Source organism: Phalacrocorax carbo, chromosome 5, assembly GCF_963921805.1.
Source record: "Phalacrocorax carbo chromosome 5, bPhaCar2.1, whole genome shotgun sequence".
In the NCBI taxonomy this organism is placed as follows: Eukaryota; Metazoa; Chordata; class Aves; order Suliformes; family Phalacrocoracidae; genus Phalacrocorax; species Phalacrocorax carbo.
Genome location: NC_087517.1, coordinates 17,006,177 through 17,028,656, shown reverse-complemented (window position 1 = coordinate 17,028,656; position 22,480 = coordinate 17,006,177). Strand labels below are relative to the sequence as shown.

At 39.1% G+C, this 22,480-nt stretch overlaps 1 protein-coding gene across 2 annotated transcripts in view; it reads right to left on the bottom strand.

The window, feature by feature from the left end:
- Positions 1-4,350: 4,350 nt before the first annotated feature.
- XRCC5 (X-ray repair cross complementing 5) overlaps positions 4,351-22,480 on the bottom strand; it is a 57,000-nt gene continuing 38,870 nt past the window's right edge. The window contains exons 17-21 of one of the 2 annotated variants that reach the window (XM_064451303.1): positions 16,839-16,948; positions 16,222-16,318; positions 13,317-13,384; positions 6,654-6,725; positions 4,351-5,848 (exon numbers count right to left, since the gene is read on the bottom strand). In XM_064451303.1, the coding sequence (XP_064307373.1) occupies positions 5,834-5,848; positions 6,654-6,725; positions 13,317-13,384; positions 16,222-16,318; positions 16,839-16,948 (362 nt within the window). In that variant the 3' untranslated portion in view covers positions 4,351-5,833. Of the gene's footprint in view, positions 5,849-6,617; positions 6,726-13,316; positions 13,385-16,221; positions 16,319-16,838; positions 16,949-22,480 lie in introns of those variants that run through there. The other variant, XM_064451301.1, reaches the window with a different exon arrangement.

Below are 22,480 nucleotides of genomic sequence, written 5' to 3'. Positions count from 1 at the left end.
ACTAAGTAAAGGGTCCCTGAGCATTCTCACATAGCTGCTACAGCCCTTGTCAGAGGTCAACATGGTGCAGGGAGCTATAAACCATTTCTTCGCGTTGGGGACGTATCTCACTCCACGGGGAGAGAGTATTTGTCATTTGACTACTCACATTAGCCGGCCAGAGAAGGAATTCTCACACATCCAAGCCATATAAAACTCCCAACAGTCAAGTACTACATCTGTTTTACCTTACTTTACCTACCATTATGTCTGATCCACATGCTTCAGGCAAAAATATCTGCACCATAGTTGGTCTCCTCAGGGGCTTGTGCTCCCTTTATGCATTGTCTCAGACAGCAGATAGAAAATGTTTTTAGTTACACCCCTAGATTGGAGGCATTTCTGTTTTCTGTTAATATCCTGAAAGCTGCAAGATTCACTCCCTTCTGGAGAAAAAGGAAATGACAGCTATTACTGCCTATTTTTGCACATCAAAATAGGAAGAAAGGATGAGACAGGGCTGGAACTCAGTAAAAATAAGGAAGAAAACCAATCCTTTGGTTTGCTACATTGAAAGCAACATTAAAAACATTTCTACGGTCAATCTACCAATTCCATCATAGACTTCCTAAAGACTCATAGGAGACCACACAGCTGACTTGGTGCATCCAGAGGAGTCCTAAGAGTTAGTAAACCAGTAAATACATGTATGACCAAATTTAAGTACTTTTTAGTGCTGTGAAATAATGATTTGGTAACAGCAATAAGTACTGTGAGTATACTAGGCTGCTGGTAAAAGAGGTGCTTTTGATGGTCAATAGCTGAGAATTGTACTGGTAAGGCACCAGAAAGAACAGAATTGATTTCACTGTGTCTTAGTCACACTGGCTTCACAAAGTTATTGGGAAGAGGCAGCAGATTAATCTCTGTCCATCTTAAATCACTGAAGTGCAGTAAGTATGTGCAGAAAGTCCAATGAGTGAAGAGCCTATTTTAAGGCACACTTAGCTCACAGATGCACTAAGATTATGTCTGGTCTGTAAAAACTAGAGGAAGGGACAGGTTTTCTAGTTCTTGTTCAGTCCTTTTGCTTTCATAAATGCAAGCACTACTCCAAAACAGTAAAAGAGGGTAGGTGGAGGGACAGAGGGGGACACTAATCTTTCCACTAATCTTTCCACTGCGTGGAAAAATATGGTCAAACTGTAAGCTAAGCTAAGATGTGTTCAAATGTTTTCCAAGTAATTTTCTTGTACAGTAAAAAGTATCTCTGTCTCTATGCCTAATTTTTATGCAGAGTTCAATGTGCTTTTTCATCCTTTGGGAAAGGTAAGAGAGGTTAAAAATCACAGACATGACTTTTTAAATATATCTGTTTTCATTCTTCGTATCATTAGGACAGTATTACAAAAGAAAACTTCACCTATTCCTTTATTTTCCTTACTATGTGGTAATCTATTTCTCCAAAATTTTCAGGTTCAATAATTACAAGAAAAGAAGAATCCAAACCGGTGCAGAGCTTCTCCCAAAGCTGCCTTCAAAACAGTGCCCAGAAATGCTATATACATAAACTCCACTACCTAGAAAGATACGTAGCCTCTTGCAGAACTCAGTGCTGTCTTCATTTTCAACATCTTCCCAGTGGTGGGGTTTGCAAAGAAAGATGTTCTTTTCTATGCAGCAGTTCTTCAAAGAATTTAGAAACACAGGCCTGGATGGGTCTCCAGTCCCCTGCTAGCACTAGGAACACATTTTAAAATTTTATTTTATTTTTAATAATCTTTGTAACCTGCATCTCAAAAGAAGGATGAGAAAATGTGGAGGTTTTCTACATCCAATACTTATTATTGTTAATGCTGCCACACATTGCACTCCACTTTGCTTCTAATGCTGTATTAGTACCAAGAGAAGAATGAAGATGGAAAGGAAAAGGAAGCAAAGCTGAAAGTTTGGTGGAAATGAGCTTTCCTCTGTCGCAAACCAACAGGCGAAGTTAATTGCTTATTTCACTGGGGGTGTGGGTGTAGAACAAAACCAAAACAACCTTATTGCTTATAAGCACAGCAGGGATATCTACCAGTGTATTTGCCAGCTTAACAAAATACAAGCCAAAACTCTTCCTCTTTCTAGATTACCCCCAACCCAGCCGAGATCACAAGGGAACTCCTCCCTTATCTTTCATGTTCTGACTTGTGGGAGTGGCCAGCAACCTCATCCTCAGAACGGGATCTGCTATGCTAAGCAGCATGTAAATGCAGAATATAAAGATGTGCCCTGTCTGCAGAATTCGCAGCCTAAATAACTTCTCAAAGTCTTCCACAGATGACTCTGAATTTCCTGCCTCATTTTTGAATTCCAAAGACCCTGCCCCAATACCACACAGACAATTCTGCCAAAAACAAAATATCAGGACAGTTAGCAAGAAGAAAATCTACCCTGACTACTAAGAGACCGCAGTACAGCGGACTGAATCTGCTCTCATTAGAAGTGTTTGGATGGTACGTGTCCTACTTTCATGCCACACTGTAAGGGCAGAGATGGAGCCTTGCTTCCAGAACTCTCCAAACACATTGGCACTGCACTGTTGACCTGACAATTCATTTCAAGCCAACCTAGTATCTCACAAGTCTTCAACTATGTAACATTTTGGACGTTACCTTCCGCTACTTCTATGACATTTTCGCAACTGTCCAAGAGAACAAATTGTGTTTCTAATTACAAAAATTAATGAGACAAGACTTGAGAACTGTGTTACAGGATCAGCAGACCCCACTACTCAGTGACAGAGCAAGCCAATTCATTAGCAGAACTCTCATATCCTGGTTGCTTACGGATTCCAGGTACACTATTAGTGGAAGAGCCTCACTCTTCCTCTATGGCTCCCCAAACCAGTATTTTGTCCTTTCTGTAGAATAGTCAGTTTCATGCTATGGCCCCAGCTCCCATATGAATTACGCTTCCTGGTATAATACCTCCGGATACTTTCCACCTCCCAAAGTCCATGCTGCAAAATATCTTTTCTAGTCCACATTCTTCTAATTGAGTAAAAGAAGAAGAGGACCTGCAGACTAGGCAACACATGATATTCCTGATGTGACATGACAATTAGCCTGCTGGCTGGTACTCTCAGCTGCCAGGCCAGCCAAAGAGAGAAAAAAGACTGAACACTTCATTCCTTTCCCTTTCACCTCTTCCCTGCATCAACTTTCATAAAAATATTTTAAAACGTGATGCTGAAATCACTGCACCTCCATCAAAACTGACTAATACTGCCCAATGTGTTAAAGAGATATCAGAGCAGTAGATTAACAGAGGACAGACAACAATCATAAACCTTGATCTTTCAGCAAACAAGGCTAACCAAGGTTACTGTTCCACATTATTAGCACCCAAAGAGCTTTCCAGAGAGACATTCCTTCCAGGGGAAAAAAGAAAATAAACCAGTGACATATAACAAATTCACATATAACAAATTATTTTGTTTTTTTTTCAGACACTTTGATAATTTCTCTGGCTATGAAGTACAGAACCGAGGATGTTCTGCTGCTTACAAGAAAACAAGTTTCCATGGTGTTTCCTGCATATCTGCTTTTGAAGTGGAAGACTTAACTGCTCTATTGCTTTTGAAGACTGGCCAGTATTGCAATTCAGAACGAGTATCCTCAAAGTAATTAGTAACTGGGTCAGACTTTAGAACTGAAAATGTGAGCTTAGACTAAGTGAAAGATCTCTTCCAGTCATTTAATAAGAACCTGAACGCTGGCCCTTTGCCAAAAAAACAAGCATAGTATCAGGCTGCTATCTGATAGATTCTCAGTAGGACATATCACAAGCTTCTGATGACTGATGCCCAGAAGTCTGGGCAGAATGAAAAAAAACCAACTGCTTACCTTCTAAGAATTTGCTTTCACTTGTTTTGACTGAGTCATAAATTCCCATTCCCCTCTTCAGTACTAGCATCTCAGTTACCATACTGAGCCTAAATGTGCTGTACAGGTAACAAGACCACCTATGAAATAATACTGCATGAACTAAATGTTTATTGCTTGACAGAAGCAATACTCTAAAAATGTGGTCAACTGGTTCAAAAGAAACAGAAAGGCCTAATCCTTATTTTGATTTGCAAAGTACTTCTGAATCCTGTCTTGACCAAGACTTCTCATCATCTCTGCAAAATGGTAAGCATTATTTTATTGGAGTGTTGTGAAGTTTATAGTTTATAAAGTGATTACACTCAGTTCTGTAGAGGGCTTCTGATATTCAGCGCTTGCACTGTATGCCCAGAAAAAGGGCTTTTGACAGTGCCTGTTAGGTACTGCATAGGTAGTTAAACATCTGATTTTAGCAAACATGGTTCTGAAGACGACAAAAGCAAATTTTTAAGTATTTTATTAATCAAACAAATTAATAAAATGTAAAAAAAAAACCCAGCCAGTGTCATACTCTATAAAATGGCCTTAGAAGACATTCAAAACAATGGACTGACCAAGTATTTCTTATTTACAGTTCAGAAAAATATCTTCTGGTGACACAAATGCTTCAAAGGTCTGGAAAGATCACTTACTGCCTGCCAGCTGCATTTGAGAAATCCTTTCAAAGTCTGCAGGAACTCAACCACGATAGGATGTAAGAGAGGAAAGAGCAGGTTGCTGTGCAGGGAAGTAGGGGCAAAAATCAACTGCTGCTTCCCACAGGAGCTGCTGTTCAGTATGAAGTGCAGATATTCCAAAATTTTTTTTTTTAACTACAGCTCATGATTTTTTTCCTTTTTTTATGGTCTTAATACAATTTTGCACAGTATATTTATACATTTGCAATAATAAAAGAACATTTTTAAAAGTAACGTATCTGGTTGTAGCAAACAAGCATCTGTGAAGGTGTCTCTCCAGATCTGTAATCAAACGTGGGTATCTCTTTCTAAGCAGCATTTGACTAGTTTGGATTGCTCTGCGTAGAGAGTACTCCATCTTGGTTACTAATGTTAACTATCAGCTATCTATCACAGGTGTCAGTGTACAGCTTTCATGGATTCTTCTGCTCTGTGTTAGCAGTTATCTGCAGTGTATGAAACGGGGATATAATCTTTTAGCATCAGGAGTATCTACAGTAATCATACCAGTTAGAAGTCTAAAAAATGAAACAGGAAAATCTAGAACAGAAAGAGACAGAGACTGTTGAGCTGCTGCTGAGCTGACAGGATAGAGAACCAGTAGCACAGAGATGACCAATGTTACTGATTTGGGTACAGTGTGGCAAAATCAGCACACTTGGCTTTGCTCTGTGCTTTAGATTCTGTTGTGTATTTCAAAATATTAATTTGTGACTCCCCTGGCCTAGAATTTTTTCCCACAAGCCTTTGTGGGGTTTTTTTTTGTTCTGTGTTTTTTTTTAATAGGGGAAAGGCATGAAAATAGAGGCTTTTTTCCCCTCTGTAACAATAACGCTATGGACTTACCTACACTAAAGATTCAACATTACCTGGTAACCTCGCTGTGATGTTTCTATCTTCCTTCCCAGGCAATGTAACAGGAATTTCAGGCACCAGCGCAGATTCTCATTAAATTCAGTAGTATTTAGCAATACTAAGGATAAGCTAGATTCCATGTGCTAAAAAGAGAGATGCCCTAAAGATCTCATTACTTCACAAATACTTGAGATTATTTCAATCTTCTGTTCTAGTTTTGAAAAGTCAGATGACGTTTATACCAACTGGAAATGTCTCTGGCACTTCTGCTCTCATTCAAGAAAATAAAGATGGATATACTGTCTTCTCATTAGCATCCTGTTTTGTGCCCCATCTCACAGGGAGATCTCTTCCAAAACTTTGTTTGTATAGTCACCACATATCGCCCAGTCACATCATGTCCAGCTGCAAATAGAAGAAACAGATTTGGAAGAAGCAGCATTGAATTCAAGTTATTTCTTATGTTTGTTTAGCACTTAGAAAACAAAGCAAATTGGGAAATCCTTATCGTGTAACATAAACGGACTGCACAGAATACTAAGCTGCTATAATGTACAAAAACAAACCTGAAAATCTCATCTTCACATAATCGTATGTGCAATGTATAGATTTTTAAAAGTGCAGTTCAAAAGTAAAAATCTGCCTGCTCTTGAAGCTTCTTTAAAACTGTCTACACTATCAGCTTGCTTAAGCCTTGGAGACAGATTTGTAATGACTCAGCCTGTAAAAAATGGCCAAAATATTTATTAAAACACCTCTTGAAATCCTTGAATTTCAGCAAGCCTATATAGAGAAGGTTAACTGAGTAGATTAAAACATCTTTATAAAAAAGATTTTCAGTTTTCAACCCACAAATAGCTGTTCTAGATCTACAAGCTTTGTTAAATGCTATTATAGTAAATTATAACAATCTGCTACCAAATGAGCAGCCTCACTGGCTTTTTTGAAACACACTAGAGGACATGTTTAACCTACGTAAGCACCCATGTTACTACATAACATAGTATTTGCCATCATGAAATTACACACCTGGTTATGTATTACAATAGCAAATAAGTCATTTCATGTGGCTCTTTTCTGACTCAATTCCTTAGGTGTCTTCTAAGCCATGCACTCTAATCTACTGCTTTAAGCAGCACTCACTCACTCTCACTGCACCTTTCAGTTACAGTTTAATTATAAAGCCACATCATGTCTTTATGGTACTCACCAAATCATCAACATCACCACCTTCATCTGTGGGAGGCAGAGTTTCATTTTTCTTTTCTTTTGGAGCCAAGAACTGAAAACACAAATTATTTATATGATACTGACAAAACTCAGATCCTTAATGTTACATTAACAGAATGTCATCTCTGTGTATCAAAACAAATCCACCTTTAATTAAAAATTATGAATTAAGTCTGTTTTGGTTTCCACCCTCCAAAATAATCACAAAGTACAGGAAATTTCGTAAGACTTGCTTTTAAAGGATTTTATGGTGAAGCATGTTGAATAACAGACAAGAGGATATACTTCTTCACACAACATACGGTTTAGCTATAGAACACCCTGTAATAAGGATGCCGCAAATATTAGTTCTTAGTCTCACGAGGAGATGGGGAAAGTTCATAGAAGAGAAATCCTTTGAAGTGTACTATGTCCAGAGAAACAATCTCCAGCACAAGAGAGTGGCTGGGACCTGGGACTGTGCGTTTTTCCTTACCCACCTGTTATTGTCCACTGTCAAACATGGGTTCTGAGAACGATGTAAATTTTGTCCATTACAGTATGGTCATGTTTATGTTCTTAAAAAAGATAATTTTAAATGTAATATTGTGTGTAACTACAAAATGCTGAAGGACAGCAAACCGCCCCCCGTTGACATGAATACATACATAAGCTGACCAATGGCTTGTTTAGCAAATTCCTTAAGTATGACATTCTAGTTCTGTGCGGAACTTAGAAGTTCCCCATTTAATTCAATTAACATTTAACAAATGAACAAAGACATGAATTTAAAAAACAAAAACCACAAACACACAAGATGGTTAGAATACCAGTCCTAAAAATAGAAAATTCATTATGTAAAATTCTATTGCTGTAGCTGCTGATACAATTCAACATATGCTTTCACTTAAAGCACGCATCCATAAACAGAAGATAAAGGTAAGTTGCTCAGATACAATAACAACTGAAATCAAACACACAGACAATATCTGGAGTACAACCACCTCTGAATTATTTTTCTCTAATCCTAACATAGTGAAAAAAAAATTAGCTAGAATAGCAGAAGAAAAATACAAATACTTGAATCATACTTTAAAAGTATCCAGTTGTCTACAAGTTTTAGTTATGGTCTCTTTATCAATATCTTTACTACAAAATCACAAATTTTCTTATTAAAATGCACCAGAACAAGTATACAGAGCCAGGAACAACCCTGCCCCAGATAAAAAGATGCCTGCAAGAGCTGGGGAGGAAGAAAAGCCACATTCCATGATCTTGAGTTCCATTGTCCTTAATTCAGAAACAACTTCACTATAACTCTAGATGATAAAAGGGAACAGCTGGTTAGAAAAAAACCCACATTAAACAGGCTATAAATACCTGTTTAGAGTTTAGGTAACTCTTTTGGTCAAACAGCTGGCTCCTGAGAGCAAGCTCTGTTTACCTGAGGATTTCACCTGTAACAGCCATGGAGGCTGTGGAAAAGGTCACAGGATCCCTATCAGAGCACCACCAGTCTCTGGGACAATATACTTGTACTGTAAAAAGCTTAAATATTACTTTACATAAATAAAATGTTCTGATCCTTCTATAGAGTAATAGTGACGGCTTTAGACAAGGGGTAAAACACTGAGAAGTTACCTGCTGCATCCCATTGTGGAAAAGTACCAGATATCATATCCATTAGGATGAAGAGCAAATACACCGCTTTTGGTTAACACCAAAGACTGAGGGTGTAGACAACCTCTGCCTTATTGTCTCACTACCCAAAGGTCAGACCTTTTCAACATCTTAAACAGCAACATCCAAGACGAATGTAGAAAGCTTACTCCTCAGATAACACTCCTGTTTTAACATGTTGACTTCAACTTATCATATAGATTTTGTAGCCGCTAAAAAATTGGAAGGTGACAGGGCCAGAAGGAATTAGAATTTCAAGACGCCGTATGTCTGTGTATCTTTCTTGCTGGAAAAGTTCTCAACCTAGTAGCAATATCAAGCACACACTATGAAACTAAAAGCTAATGACATTGTCAGCTCTGAAAGGCTTTTTGTGCCAGATCAAATTTCATTTTACATAGTTAATTAAGAGTAAAATGGTATTTCTGAAAGTAGCACATTTTTCAAAGTTTTCAAAATTAGCTTTCCCACACTAAATTAGGTAAAGAAAGCTAAAAGCTAAAGAAATGTATGATGAAGATTTGCAGTAAATTGAAACCTTAAGTTTCCATCAAATGCTGAACATCGAATTGTTTTTTTTCTAAAACCTGTTTTACATTGATGCAAAAGCAAATTACATATAATAGTTGTGCTGAAATCCATTATCTTCCCCAAAGCAACCAGAAAAAGCACCTGACATTTCTGCTCTTTTAACCTATCATCTTCATGCTCTAAAAAGAGTATCTCCACTATTGCAGAAAAAAAAAACCAAACCCTACCTAAAATAATTTTTCTCAGTGATAGGAAAATATGCATGGCTAACCTAGCTCAACCAAAAAGAAACAGAAAATTCTTATGTGTTATCTCTCTAAGAAGTAGCCTTGTAAGTCTTCCTTTGTCCTTCAAACAGCAACCCTATAAACCTGAAATCTTATATATGCAAAAGAGTCCTGAAATTGCTATCAGCTAGCGATCTGCACATAAGAGAAAAGGGTTGTGTATCATGTAGGACTACACGGACAGCCAATCCCTTGACCTACATGCTTGCATGTGACCTATTACAGAGGCGAAGAAAACTTGCATCTTACTCCATTGTGTGATATTTTAAAAGATCCACTATAACCCTTTAGTGTATCACCTTCAGTATAGAAAACAAATGAACCATTTTTTATATCTACTATAGACCTAGGAAAATGCTGGCTTTGTATCACACAGGTAACACTGCAGGTTTAACTGAACCAAGAACAGCTATATTTTAGATCAGCCCATAGTCTCAAGATAAAATTTTCTATCCCTACAGATCTTACTCCAAGAATATGCCGTCTTCTGGTTTCTTAAGTCAAAAGTCATATAAGCCCTCGACAGACAACAGCAAATCAGGGTTCTGTGTTTGGATCTGGAGAGTGTGTGGGGAGGTGCTTATCTAGTGCATAACTGGGATTGTCAACCGCCTAGTTAACAAAGAAATGCAACCCACTTATTCTTGAAGTCAAGGTAACTGCCATGTTAGGTAACTCTGTTGCAGAGCTGATTTCATGCGATCTCGCTTCCCCTATTTTAAAGGGAAGTTATGGCTGTTGTAGGACCTTAAATCAACCACAAAAGAATTTCCTGTATTGCAACACCTGGCTGACTGTAAGATGATGTTAAACAGAAAAGTAATTTTGAAGTCAGTGTACAGATGCTTTGTTCTAGCTTAGCCTGGCAGCTCTAAATCTAGTGCTTGATACTCTAATTTGTGTTGCATTCCTATGCAGGCACAGTATTTTTTAGCTACCACAAGCTCACAGTTAAGACAACACTATGCTATAAGGTCTTCGTGGCTAGTGGAGATCTTCTTAAGGCACAGTGGCTATTTCACACAGTATTAGCAGGTTTTGAGCATCAAAGGTAGTTTCAGACTAGGAAGTGAAGTTCTCAAGAAACATACTGTCTTAGGAAGTTTCCAAGTAAATTCATAGCATTTGGAATATAGAACAAAACCTGACACTCTTTAAAACCACCACTGAGGAAAAAGTTGCTCTATAAAATTATGACTCATGAGAAACAGCCAGTAGGTCCTCCATATCTAGAAGAAACCATCATATTCTGTCATTTGTACTCTGCACAAGTTCTTAGCTTGCTGGACTCTTAGTTTGTTAGCTTTTCATTTTCATGACATTTCTGTGCATTCTTCACCTTGAGGTAAATTCTTACAGATGAAAAAAGCAGTTTCTAAAATACAACCTTTTACCCACTCACCAATTCACCCATAGAATCCCCAAAGGGGGAAAAAGGATTCTGGCTCAGGAATTAGCAGGCCTCCTTGAGAGGGCTTTAAACTAGATACAAAGGGGGGAGGGGATAAAACCAGGCTTGCTAGGAATGAGCCTAGGGGTAGCATGCCTGTGTTGGAGAAGAGATCAATAGATCAGCTGAAGTGCATTTATACCAATGCACGCAGCATGGGCAACAAACAGGAGGAGCCGGAAGCCATTGTGTGCCACGGAAACTATGATGTGGTCGCCATCACGGAAACATGGTGGGATGACTCACACAACTGGAGCACTGCAACAGATGGCTACAAGCTCTTTAGAAGGGACAGGCAAGGAAGGAGAGGTGGAGGGGTAGCCTTGTATGTTAGAGTGTTTTGACTGTCTAGAACTCAACGAGGGTAATGATAAGGTTGAGTGCTTATGGGTAAGGATCAGGGGAAGGCCAATAAGGCAGATATCCTGGTGGGAGTCTATTATAGACCACCCAACCAGGATGAGGAGACAGATGAAGTACTCTACAAGCAGTTGGCTGAAGTCTCACAATCTCTAGCCCTTGTTCTCATGGGAGACTTCAACTTACCAAATATCTGCTGGAAGTACAACACAGCAGAGAGAAAGCAGTCTCGGAGGTTCCTGGAGTGTGTGGGAGATAACCTCCTGACGCAGTTGGTAAGCGAGCCAACCAGGGGAGCTGGACCTGCTGTTTACGAACAGAGAAGGCCTGGAGGGTGAAGGCTGTCTGGGGCTCAGGGACCATGACATGATAGAGTTCTTGATTCTTGGAGAAGTAAGGAAGAGGGTCAGCAAAACCACTGCCCTGAACTCAGAAGGGCAGACTTTGGACTGTTAAGGAGTCTGGTTAACAGAGTCCCTTGGGAGGCAGTCCTGAAGGGCAAAGGAGTCCAGGAAGGCTGGATGTTATTAAAGAAGGAAGTCTCAAAGGCACAGAAGCAGGCCGTCCCCATGTGCTAAATCGAGCAGGTGGGAGAGAAGACCAGCTTGGCTGAATAGTGAGCTTTGGCTGGAACTCCAGAAAAAAAAGGAGAGCTTACCGCCTCTGGAAGAAGGGGCAGGTGACTCAGGAGGACTACAAGGATGTTGTAAGGTTATGCAGGGAGAAGATTAGGAAGGCGAAGGCCCAGCTGGAACTTAAACTGGCCGCCACCGTTAAAGATAACAAAAAATGTTTTTATAAATACATCAGTGACAAAAGGAGGGCCAGGGAGAATCTCCCTCCTTTGTTGGATGCAGAAGGTAACCTTGCCAGGAAAGATGAGGAGAAGGCTGAGGTACTTAATGCTTTCTTTGCCTCAGTCTTTAATAGTCAGACTGGTCATCCTCAGGGTTGTCAGGCCCCTGTGCTGGGGGATGGAGACAGTATGCAGAATGAAGTCCCAGTTGTTGAAGAGGTGGCAGTCACCGACCTGCTGCTTCACCTGGATGTTCACAAGTCCATAGGGCCGGATGGGGTCCACCCAAGGATACTAAGGGATCTGGCAGAGGAGCTTGCCAAGCCACTCTCCATCACTTATCAGCAGTCCTGGTCAACTGGGGAGGTCCCAGATGACTGGAAACTAGTGAATGTGACACCCCGCTACAAGAAGGGTCAGAAGGAGGATCCGGGGAACTACAGGCGTCAGCCTGACGTCAGTGCCGGGAAAGGTCATGAAGCAGATCGTCTTGAATGCCATTATGCGGCATGTGCAGGACAACCAGGGGATCAGGCTCAGCCAGCATGGCTTTATGAAAGGGGGGGTCCTGCCTCACTAACCTGGTTTCCTTCTATGATAAGGTGACCTGCTTAGTGGATGAGGGGAAGGCTGTGGATGTTGTCTACTTGGACTTCAGTAAGTCCTTTGACACTGTCTCCCACAGCATTCTCTGGGAGAAGCCGGCTGCTCACGGCTTGGACAAATGCACTCTGCGCTGGGTTAAAAACTGGCTGGACGGCCGAGCCCGGAAAGTGGTATCAGGCTAGCAGCCTGATACAAGAATGCCCGTCTTATCCTCTCCATACAAGTACAATTTTTGACAGCAACTCTGTATTCTGCTTTCTTTCAAACAGAAGGCACCATTCTGCCTGTTAGAATTTGCTGCTTTGTAACTGTGACATCCTTGATTCATCACTGCAGTTACAGAAACGTTATATTTCTGTAGAAAAAAAATACCTGCAAATACACCAAACCTTTTGTTTCCGAAAGGATCGAATATGATCGCCAATAATAATAACAGCATCATCTACGATGTCCATCAATCCACAAGAGCTGCATAAAGTGGAAAATACTGATATTGTTGCATATATGGTGAAAACTAGCCATAGCAACTGTATATTGCTAGAGTTCGTAACGCCTTTAGAAAAAAAAGTATCCTGATTTTTGAACTCGTGTGACAACAATGAGATCACAGTTCTTTTTATCAAGCCCAAATAGTGATCTGGCATATATAAATAGTCTATTGCTGTTCTACTGAACTGAGTTCCTAAAGTTTCTGGTTTTTGTAGAGAATATTTTCAGATAATAATGTCAATACATGCTACTTTCTAAAGACTAATTAAAGGAAATGCTGTGGTACATGCTAGGGAATTATTTTTGCTCTGAATTGGGGCAATTTCAACTGTGTGGCAAAAGGACACTCTTATTCCTTCATATGAATCCTAGTTCACTCATCTAAAGATTTATCCACATAAGAAAGAATCTTCTGTTTCACAGAACAGGCTCTATACAAATAGATGCTTATTAAAAAAATGTTACCTTTTCAGCGTCTTCGCTAGTCACCAAACTTCCCTCTGCTTCATCTTTAGTGATCAAAGAAATTCTGTCTAAAAAAAATAAGATATAAAAATATCATTAGAAGGCTTCCCAAAAATGCACTTAATGTTAGAAATGAAAAAAAGTCTTCCAACTTCTGAATGTGTCATCACCACCAGCAAAAATAAAAAAATATTGCTCAAAGGAAAATGTGACTTGCATAAATGACTCATAGAATCACAGAATCATTTAGGCTGGAAAAGCCCTTTAAGATCATCAGATCCAACCATTAACCTAACAGCTACCAAGTCCACCATTAAACCATGCCCCTAAGCACTACATGTACATGTCTTTTAAATACCTCCAGGGGTGGTGACTCAACCACCAACCTGGGCAGCCTGTTCCAGAACTTGACAACCCTTTTCGGTGAAGAAGTTTTTCCTAATATCCAATCTAAACCTCCCCTGACACAACTTGAGGCCGTTTGCTCTTGCCCTATCGCTTGCTACTAGGGAGAAGAGACTGACCACCCACCTCACTACAACCTCCTTTCAGGTAGTTGTAGAGACCAATAAGGTCTCCCCTCAGCTTCCTTTTCTCCAGGCTAAACAACCCCAGCTCCCTCAGCCGCTCCTCAGATAACTTGTGCTCTAGATCCTTCACCACTTTCATTGCTCTTCTTTGGACATGCTCCAGCACCTCAATGTCTTTCTTGTAGTGAGAGGCCCAAAACTGAACACAGTATTCAAGGTGTGGCCTCATCACCAACGAGTACAGGGTGACAATCACTTCCTCAGTCCTGCTGGCCACACTATTCCTGATACAAGCCAGGATGCTGTTGGCCTTCTTGGCCACCTGAGCACACTGCCGGCTCATACGCAGCTGGCTACCGACCAACACCCCCAGGTCCTTTTCTGCCAGGCAGCTTTCCAGCCACTCCTCCCCATGCCTGTAACATTGCCTGGGGTTGTTGAGAGTCAACTATGATATAAAAATAAATTAATGAGCATATTCATAAGCTTGTGGAAGCATCCATTTAGGAAACTGCTAATATTATGACAATCAAACTAATGAGACACTGAAATCATAGATCACAGATGAAATGCTGAAAATCTATCAGAAATTACACTTTCAATCATTCACAGCATGGTCTTGAGTCCTTACCAGCCTTTGAGAAATTAACTCCTAACATACACAACTTATGCTGTGATTACCTAGAGTCTGGCCACCAAAGTGCTGGTCCTGCCCCCACTTTGCTCTTTGCTCCTTTGTTATGTCAGCATCACCATCCTGTGCAGTAGCCCCTCATAAAAAAAAAAGGAAAAAAACCCCACAAAAATCCCCCACACTATTTTTTACCGCAATAGTTTTTCCAGTCTAGCTCATCTCTTGGCTACACAAATGCTTGTGCCTGAATATAAAGAAGCTGTTGGTGTGAAAGCAAAGAACAGTGGATTCATAAAGGTTTCAGCAGCAGCACAAGCGTCACGCCACCTTAATGTGCCACAGAACTACATGGCAGGGTTGCATGAGAAAAGTGGACTTGCCAAACAGCCTTGCTCCTGAGTTACTAACTCATTAACTCACATCCATCCTCTTCTGGTGACTGCAGTTGCTCATGACAAGGCCCAATGCGTGCCACATTTGGTAGAAAAGAGGGGATGGATGGGTCATGTGGCAAGAAGCAGGGAAAAGAGGACTTCTGCTTTTGGTAGCAGCAAGTGAAAAGCAATTTAAGCTACCTAGTGAGAGCAGCTAGATTATGCATAAAGCACCATGATTTTCTCAACCTCTCACAAGAAGATAATCTGTTTTGTATGAAAATATCATCTGTTTGTATTTATAATTTTTTTTTCAAAAAATATACTCCAGTCGTTAAAAACTCTAGTTTGTACCAGCTAAAAATTATTAAAACACTATTCGAGCATGGCTTTAGAAGACCCAGGTTTCCTACTTCCAAAGTTTGTTGGGTTTGGGGTTTTTTGTTGTTGTTGTTTTGGTTTGTTTTTATTTTTGTTTGGGTTTGTTGGGTTTTTTTAATTAAAATTTCTTCAGAGAAGGTCCCCTACAATACTACTGGATGTAATATTCTTTCACTGTTTTCTTGTGCTGTTGTATTGTGTTACTGAACACATACCTATCTTTTATTTTGAAAAAGTTGAACAAAGTAGATGCTACAGAGTGTCTGGAGTTCATAATTTTGAAAGGCACTACACAAAAGCATATAATTGCATTTTATAGCACGAACTCTTAGGAGTTACAGCTGGGCATTTAACAGATTTTCTTAGCACTGGTTCCAATTAAAACCAAGAGTATGACGTAAAAGATTTTTTTTTAGTCCACCATGTTGCATATTTGTGAAAATGTTCCTTTATTTATCACTTGCGTAGTCTCTGAATGTCTTTTGGAATTGCACTGCCTTATATCTCCCAGTTTAATCATAAGTAGGTGTCATATTACCACATATTCTGTCCTTCAGGTTGCTTAAACACAAAATGATCAGTGACATATTTCAATGCTATCTATGCCTTTTTTGAAGCTTAATTTGGAAGAATCTTTTTATATCTCTGCTGCATGAGTTTTTTCCATTTATTCTGAAATTCAGCTGAAATTGTATCTTCTTCTCCTTACCCTGTAACATTTAATTTGTCTCTCTTCTTCCGTAATTAATTTATCATTTCAACAAGACTTGGCAAGGCATTATGGATATTGCTGATATGAAACTACTGGTGCAAAAAAGGAAGTTGCAACGCGGAAGATTTTTTTTAAAAAAAAAAACAGGCTGCAGGAATGAACCGTATCAAAATGCTGCTCTGAGGTTAGTTTAAGTGTCCCACTGCTAACAAAGTTTTTTCTTACATAATAGATAATACAACTACTAATACTTTTTTTTTTAATGCCATCCTACCTTGTATCAGTACCTCCCAGAAATCAGCTAAGGCTTTGTGTTCCACCTTTGACTTCAGAGCCTGCAGAAAATCATTAAAGCACTGCACCTTGGACAGCTGAAATAACAGCAAGATAACAGGGAAATATTAAAGTAGATTACTAAAGAGCACTGCAAAATTTATTCTTCATTAAGTCATCTAACATGGTGAACACAGAAGTCAGTAGAGATTTTGGGTTTTCTCTCTCCTAAAATGAAGGGTTCTAAGGAAAGGTGAGCTACAGAAACTGCCTTTCACAAAGCTAGGAAGACTTTCTTGTAACTAGCTTTAGTTAAGAAGAAATTTGTAGGATTGCTCATTTTTCTTTTACAAGCATCAGGTCACAGGCCTTGTATTTTTATGTTTAAAAGAAAACAAACAATAGCAAATAATACCAGAGAAGCTAGCCCCCATTCCAGTAAGAATAAAGACGTATAACATGAAAATATATTTCTAAACTTTCAAACAGCACAACAGGTTTTAACCTACAAATCAATTCTTTTTGCTGTAGCAATAAATTATCCAGTTTCTAATAAGCAAATAGGCCCATCATGTCTTTAATTTGAAAGGGATGAGAGTTTTCACATATTAACATTACCTTCATGGCCTCCTCTCTGAAAACTCTGATGCAATCGATCCCTTTCATGTAGTACTGTGAACCTTTATTTTCCAGGAACTGATCAATGCGCCTTATCAGCTGCTGACTCACTGAAAGACAAGGAGAAATAAATAAATCGAAGAATGCACAATTTCAAGACAAAAACATATTTTTCCTTTATATCTCTCTACTCCACATTCATCAAAAGAGTTAATCATCCCCCATACCACCTCAAGCTACTCAAGTTGATAGCTGTTATCCAAACTACTGACAATTGTTTCAGCCTCTCTGGAAAAGCTAGATATACTAGGAAGAAACCCAAGCATGGTCAAGGCAAAAGTCTTTCCCTGAAAGCCAAGAAAAAAAAGCACTGGCCTAGCTTGTTTGATAGAAAATAAACCCAGAATATTTGGGATCCTAAAGCTAAGGGAGGTTATGTTCTACAAGGCAAAGCATATCCCCTAAACATCCTTTGAAACACACGCATATTTCAATAAAAGTGTTACATTTAGAATGAAGGTTTAATAACATCAAAACAACAGCTGTAGGTGATTGGAGTTAAAACACTACCTTGTTATTGACATTAGAGTGTATCTTGTCTCTGTACAGGCAGTTTGATGATTTTTCATCAGGGCAATGCTGTTTATGATTACGGACATAAGTATTATAAACTGTGCATGCCTGACAGAAAGAAGCAGAGACAAACAATGAGACTTGTACCAGCAAGACGGGGAGCACCAGTTTCGTCCTCACTGTTGAGCTCCTAAAAGGTAGGTAGCTGTAAAACTCTGCAAACGTGACAAGTGAGAATGTCACGAAGACCTCTGCAAGCCCAACTAAATTCTGCTGGATTTCAATACTTTATTTTCTTCATGTTTAATTACAGGTGAGGAACTGTCCAGTTCCACCCTCTGCAGATACCTCAGCCTGGGAAGAGACAAGTGTGAAGAGCATACGACAGTGATCTACAAACTCATCAGCACCATGAAAAGGAATAACCAGTGATAGTCCACTGCCTCTCTCAAAACAAGAGCAAAGATTTGGGTTAAGAACAAATGAAAAAAAAAATGTACCTCTTCAAAGAAAAGCAGTTAACCTCTTTACCACAGGCTGCTGTGGGATGCTAGAAGTTTTAACAACTTTAAAAAAATGCTTGAACCAAATTCTCAGAATTCTTAAAAGAGGAAATCTATCAAGGCATTTTAAAGATGATGTTGCCATTGAGGAAGAAAATGCAGGAAAGCATTCTGGACAAGTCACAGCATCTGCCTGTCCTGTTCTTGTACTGTTAAAGACAGGTTGCTGGATTAGTAGAATCTTTAGTCTGACCTACAGACACTAAGTTCAGATGTTATGGGCAGAGATGTCACTGCAACTATTTCAGCCACAGAAACATCAACATAGAAAATCATCTGCCATAGTGATGGAAGAAACAAGGATAAGTAAACACAACGAGAAGCAGACATTGTTTAAATACTGTACTCCATCCGCTCGCTGTAAGCATACGGAGCCCTAGCTGTTATACTTAAGCTCTACAGAATGCCTATCTGAACTGAATCTGAAGGCAGCATCTCTGAAAACAGTGAAACAAGACGTGTTCCATACTTTCCCACTAGCTTATGTCTCTACAAAGTTTCTAAACAGAGGCAGATAATAGTTCTGTCCAATAGCAACTATCACCCAAGAAAGCATGCTGAAGTGCCTACTGCTCCGGAGGTGATCAGCTCACTCTTAATTTATTTTACCAGTAGCCGACAAACTAAATTGAAGTCTCACTACTTAAGCTACCCAAGTTAAGTCAGTCCATTTTTTCCATGGTTAACGATTTTCTCATTAAACATTCTAATTTCTTATGATTGCACTAATAAAAGCAAGTCCTGCTGGTGTTTTCAGTGGTGGTGGTAGGTTTTTTTATATGCTGCCTTTTCATTGATGTGTTAAATTAAAACCCCAGGCACTACGAGGGTGCAATAAAAGCCTTTACTGTCAGAATGATTCCAGCACACTGTTTGAAATTATCAGACACTCTACTACTTCTTTTGCATTTAATTTTTTTTTTAAATGCCTTTCCATTTGATTGCCCTGGCAGGCATCAGAAGAAAAGACTTTTCTTGCTACTGACTGTGAGCTGCCTCCTTTTGAAATCTGTTGTAAGGAACCAAAAAAACCCTGCAATGTTTTACCAGGCTCTGAAAGACCAGAATATATGCAGGAAACAGGTTACATGGCAACAATGTTTTAAGTCAGATTCTTCTACCAACTTGAAACAGCTTGGCTAAAATTGGGTCTGTCCATTGGATCTCCCTTAAATGACAGGCCAATGACTGATGAATTTAAAATAGATAAAATTCCTGTGTTCTGATTAGACTACCAAATTACTTCAGGGGGCCAAAAACAATACCAGAGACAGCCCAAAAGGATTATAACTGGAAGTTCTCCAAACTGGATTCTGTTCCTTTACACTTCTAGGTCTGAGAATTTTCTTTCTTTCTTCCCTTCCCATCATCTGCTTTTCCATTAGTGTGAAGCTTTAGTTTTTGGGTGTTGTAAAAAGTAGATTGCTCTACTTTTGCAAGCAGGCATGTTGCGCATAAAGATCCAGTTCTAACTCATCTGTGAATATTAGCATTAACTCTGATGTGTCCCAGACAAACCTCAGGCACTGGGGTTTGTAGCGCAGGTTCTAGAGTTACAAACTGACAGCGTATTTAAGCCACTGCTGTGTAATAATAATATTTCTCCTCTCTCTCAACCCGCCTCGTTCCCTCACACATTTAAGTAAAATGAAATACATTTTGCATAAACTGGAATTCTAGCACTACTAATAACCGTCAAGTTCTGCAGATCATCCCAAGAAATTTTTATCTCTTGCTTCCTCCGTCTACTGTCCCTGACTGGTTAGATAATAAATATAGTGATTAAAGGCTGGAGAACTACAGGTTAAAAACCAAACCAAACCCTTTGAATAGAATATCTTTCAGTTCTAACAGAATTTAATCCCTTCTCCACTGGCATTCAGGCACATTCTCTACTCTAAAATACATTCCATAGTGCTGTTACTTCTTCTGAAGTATGTCATGAACAATTATATTCACCTGTTTTCTCTATTTACAGTACAAAGGTGTAGTTGTATTCTCCTGTTTGTTCAGTTCAGTCCTTGGTCTTGATTACTGTGCCAACCAGATTACAGAATAATAATAGATAAAACTGTGTTACAGTCTAAATTCAACTCCTTGGGGATTCCCGCCCCAAATTAATCAGGGTTAAAAAGTAATTATTTCTGTAGATGAAAGACCCCTGTTGTTCCCAATCTTTTGATTTATCCACTGGAGGTGGTAATGATTTGTATTAATGGACAGTGCTTAAAGTAAGAGTCACTGACAAATGTGTTAAACCACCTGATAATTAATTTTAAACTACTCTGTAAGTATGATCTCTTTGTAACTGAAAAGAAGAAAGCTATTCTAAACTGGAAACTGTCCTAATTCTTAAGGACTTCATCTTTAAGCCAAGAAATAAGAATTGTAAAATCAAGAGCTGTTGAACGACTGAAGTGTCTTATGAGGTCCTGTTCAGTTTTGAAATGGTGCCTCTAAATGGCCTGTGGGTACGGATCAGAATGACTTAGGCTGGATGTCTGAAGGACATATAGTCCAAATCCCCACTGCAAAGTGGGGTCGCTGTGGATCAGGAGGCTCAGTGCTCCACAGACTTGAGTGCCCAGTAGCTCCAAAGATGGAGAGTCTCCAAGTTCTCTGGGCCCCTCTTTCCATGTTTGATTACTGTCATTGTGATTTTTATATTTTTTTCCCCCGTAACATCTAATCCAAATTCTGTTGCAACTCAGAGCTTTGCATCTCACCCGATTGCTATGCCCTTCAAAGACAAATCTGGCTTCATCTTCTCTGTGAAGCAGACATACAGAAAACTTCAAAGTGATTTTATATACTCAAGTATTTGGTTTGCAAATACTCTCCTAATGTCTGAATCATTTTCATCAAACTAGTCTCTGGATTTGGCCTACCTAGCAGTAGAGCATGAATAGTCTGAAATACACAAAAACATCCAGTAAGATAAAAATGCAGACAAACTGCAAAGACATATGCCAACAAAAAGTGAAAGTAAATACTAGGTTGGTTTTTTCATTATCTTAGGTCTAGAAAGGCAGTTAACTATACACATTTCTACAGAAAATCTTGCAATAAAATATCATCTTTGTTGCAACTGTCTGATAAATTCCCATTGCAAATCTCTCATACACAATTCTTTTATGCATATGAAGCGTCCAGTACAAAACCAGTGTTCTGCATTTTACTTAAGAAGCTGTCTACATGTCGTGGCAAAAGTGTGACAACTCAGACACAACAGAATATTTTCTGAAATCTACATGTGCAATTACTGACTCTTAACTTTATTTTTCTAGAAATGCCTAGAAATAAAAATAATAATAAATTTGCTATAGATATAAAAATGAGCATTTGGTACAATATTTCTCTGCACATTTTTTTCTTATGTCCATAAACTTACAGTTGCCATTGCAGATTTGTCTCTTCACTCACAATCAGTAATATAAAAAAGCTCTTTTAACTACAGGACTTCAGACATCATGTTCTCAGGTAGAAGGCCTGTAAGATGCAATGAAATCTGGCCTATAAACTTGCATAGTATTTTCTTTGGTTTTTAAATTTTCTGTGCATGCGTCAGTATCTTTTTTACCCCCCATTAAGCCATCCTGTCTCTTACAGAAGCCTGTGAAAATACAACACCCCATGTCAGACACCTTCTGCTCCCCAGAAATGCAGTCATAGATGGAAACCTATAAACAGTCGAACGGGATGAACTGGTAGTTATGTGGTTCCTCCTTTGGCATTACAAAGATGGCAAGCACTCACCGCATTTGAGAGTCTTCTCTGCAGCCGCAGCAGTGAAGCAGCTCATTTTATACCCTTGGGAGTAATGATTAGATTCCACTCAGGGAAACTAATCTATTTTATTTGCATTCATTGACAAAAATGTCAGAAGCTGTTATCAGAGGACTGCTCTTTGTGATGACTGTGCACTTGTAACCTGCTCAAAATAAGACCTGCATAAAATGACATCTCTCTGGCCATGAATGCAAACGAGAAAGTAAAGATATCTGGAGGGGTAACACAGTACTAGTTACATAAGCAATCAACATTAACCAGTAAGTTGACACCATCACACACAACTCACCACGTAAGCTGTAAGTGGGTCCCTACTGTAATAAACTACACAGATGTCCATTAAAAATTAAGTTGATTACTGTTTCAGGAATTAAGCTTCCAGTCTCAGAAAACCTATGTCTAAAATTCTTGTCAATTTGAAACTGAGGTTTTCTAAAGAAATGTATTTACGCATTAGTGACCTAGTTCTAACAGTGCATGCATTGTTTCTCCTGCTCTGTTCTCCCATGGGTCACGGCATCAGACACAGGCTGTATAACTTGCACTTAGACTTCTCGTGTGAATGGCACAAACCCTGATCATCAAATCCCAGTGAAGCCACCTCAGGAGATGCATTGGTACTCATTTTCAATGATAAATGTACCATCAAGACTTCCTACAAGCTGTTTAAAAAAAAAATATTCCCCTTGCCATACTTTGGTCTTGATAACTTTATCA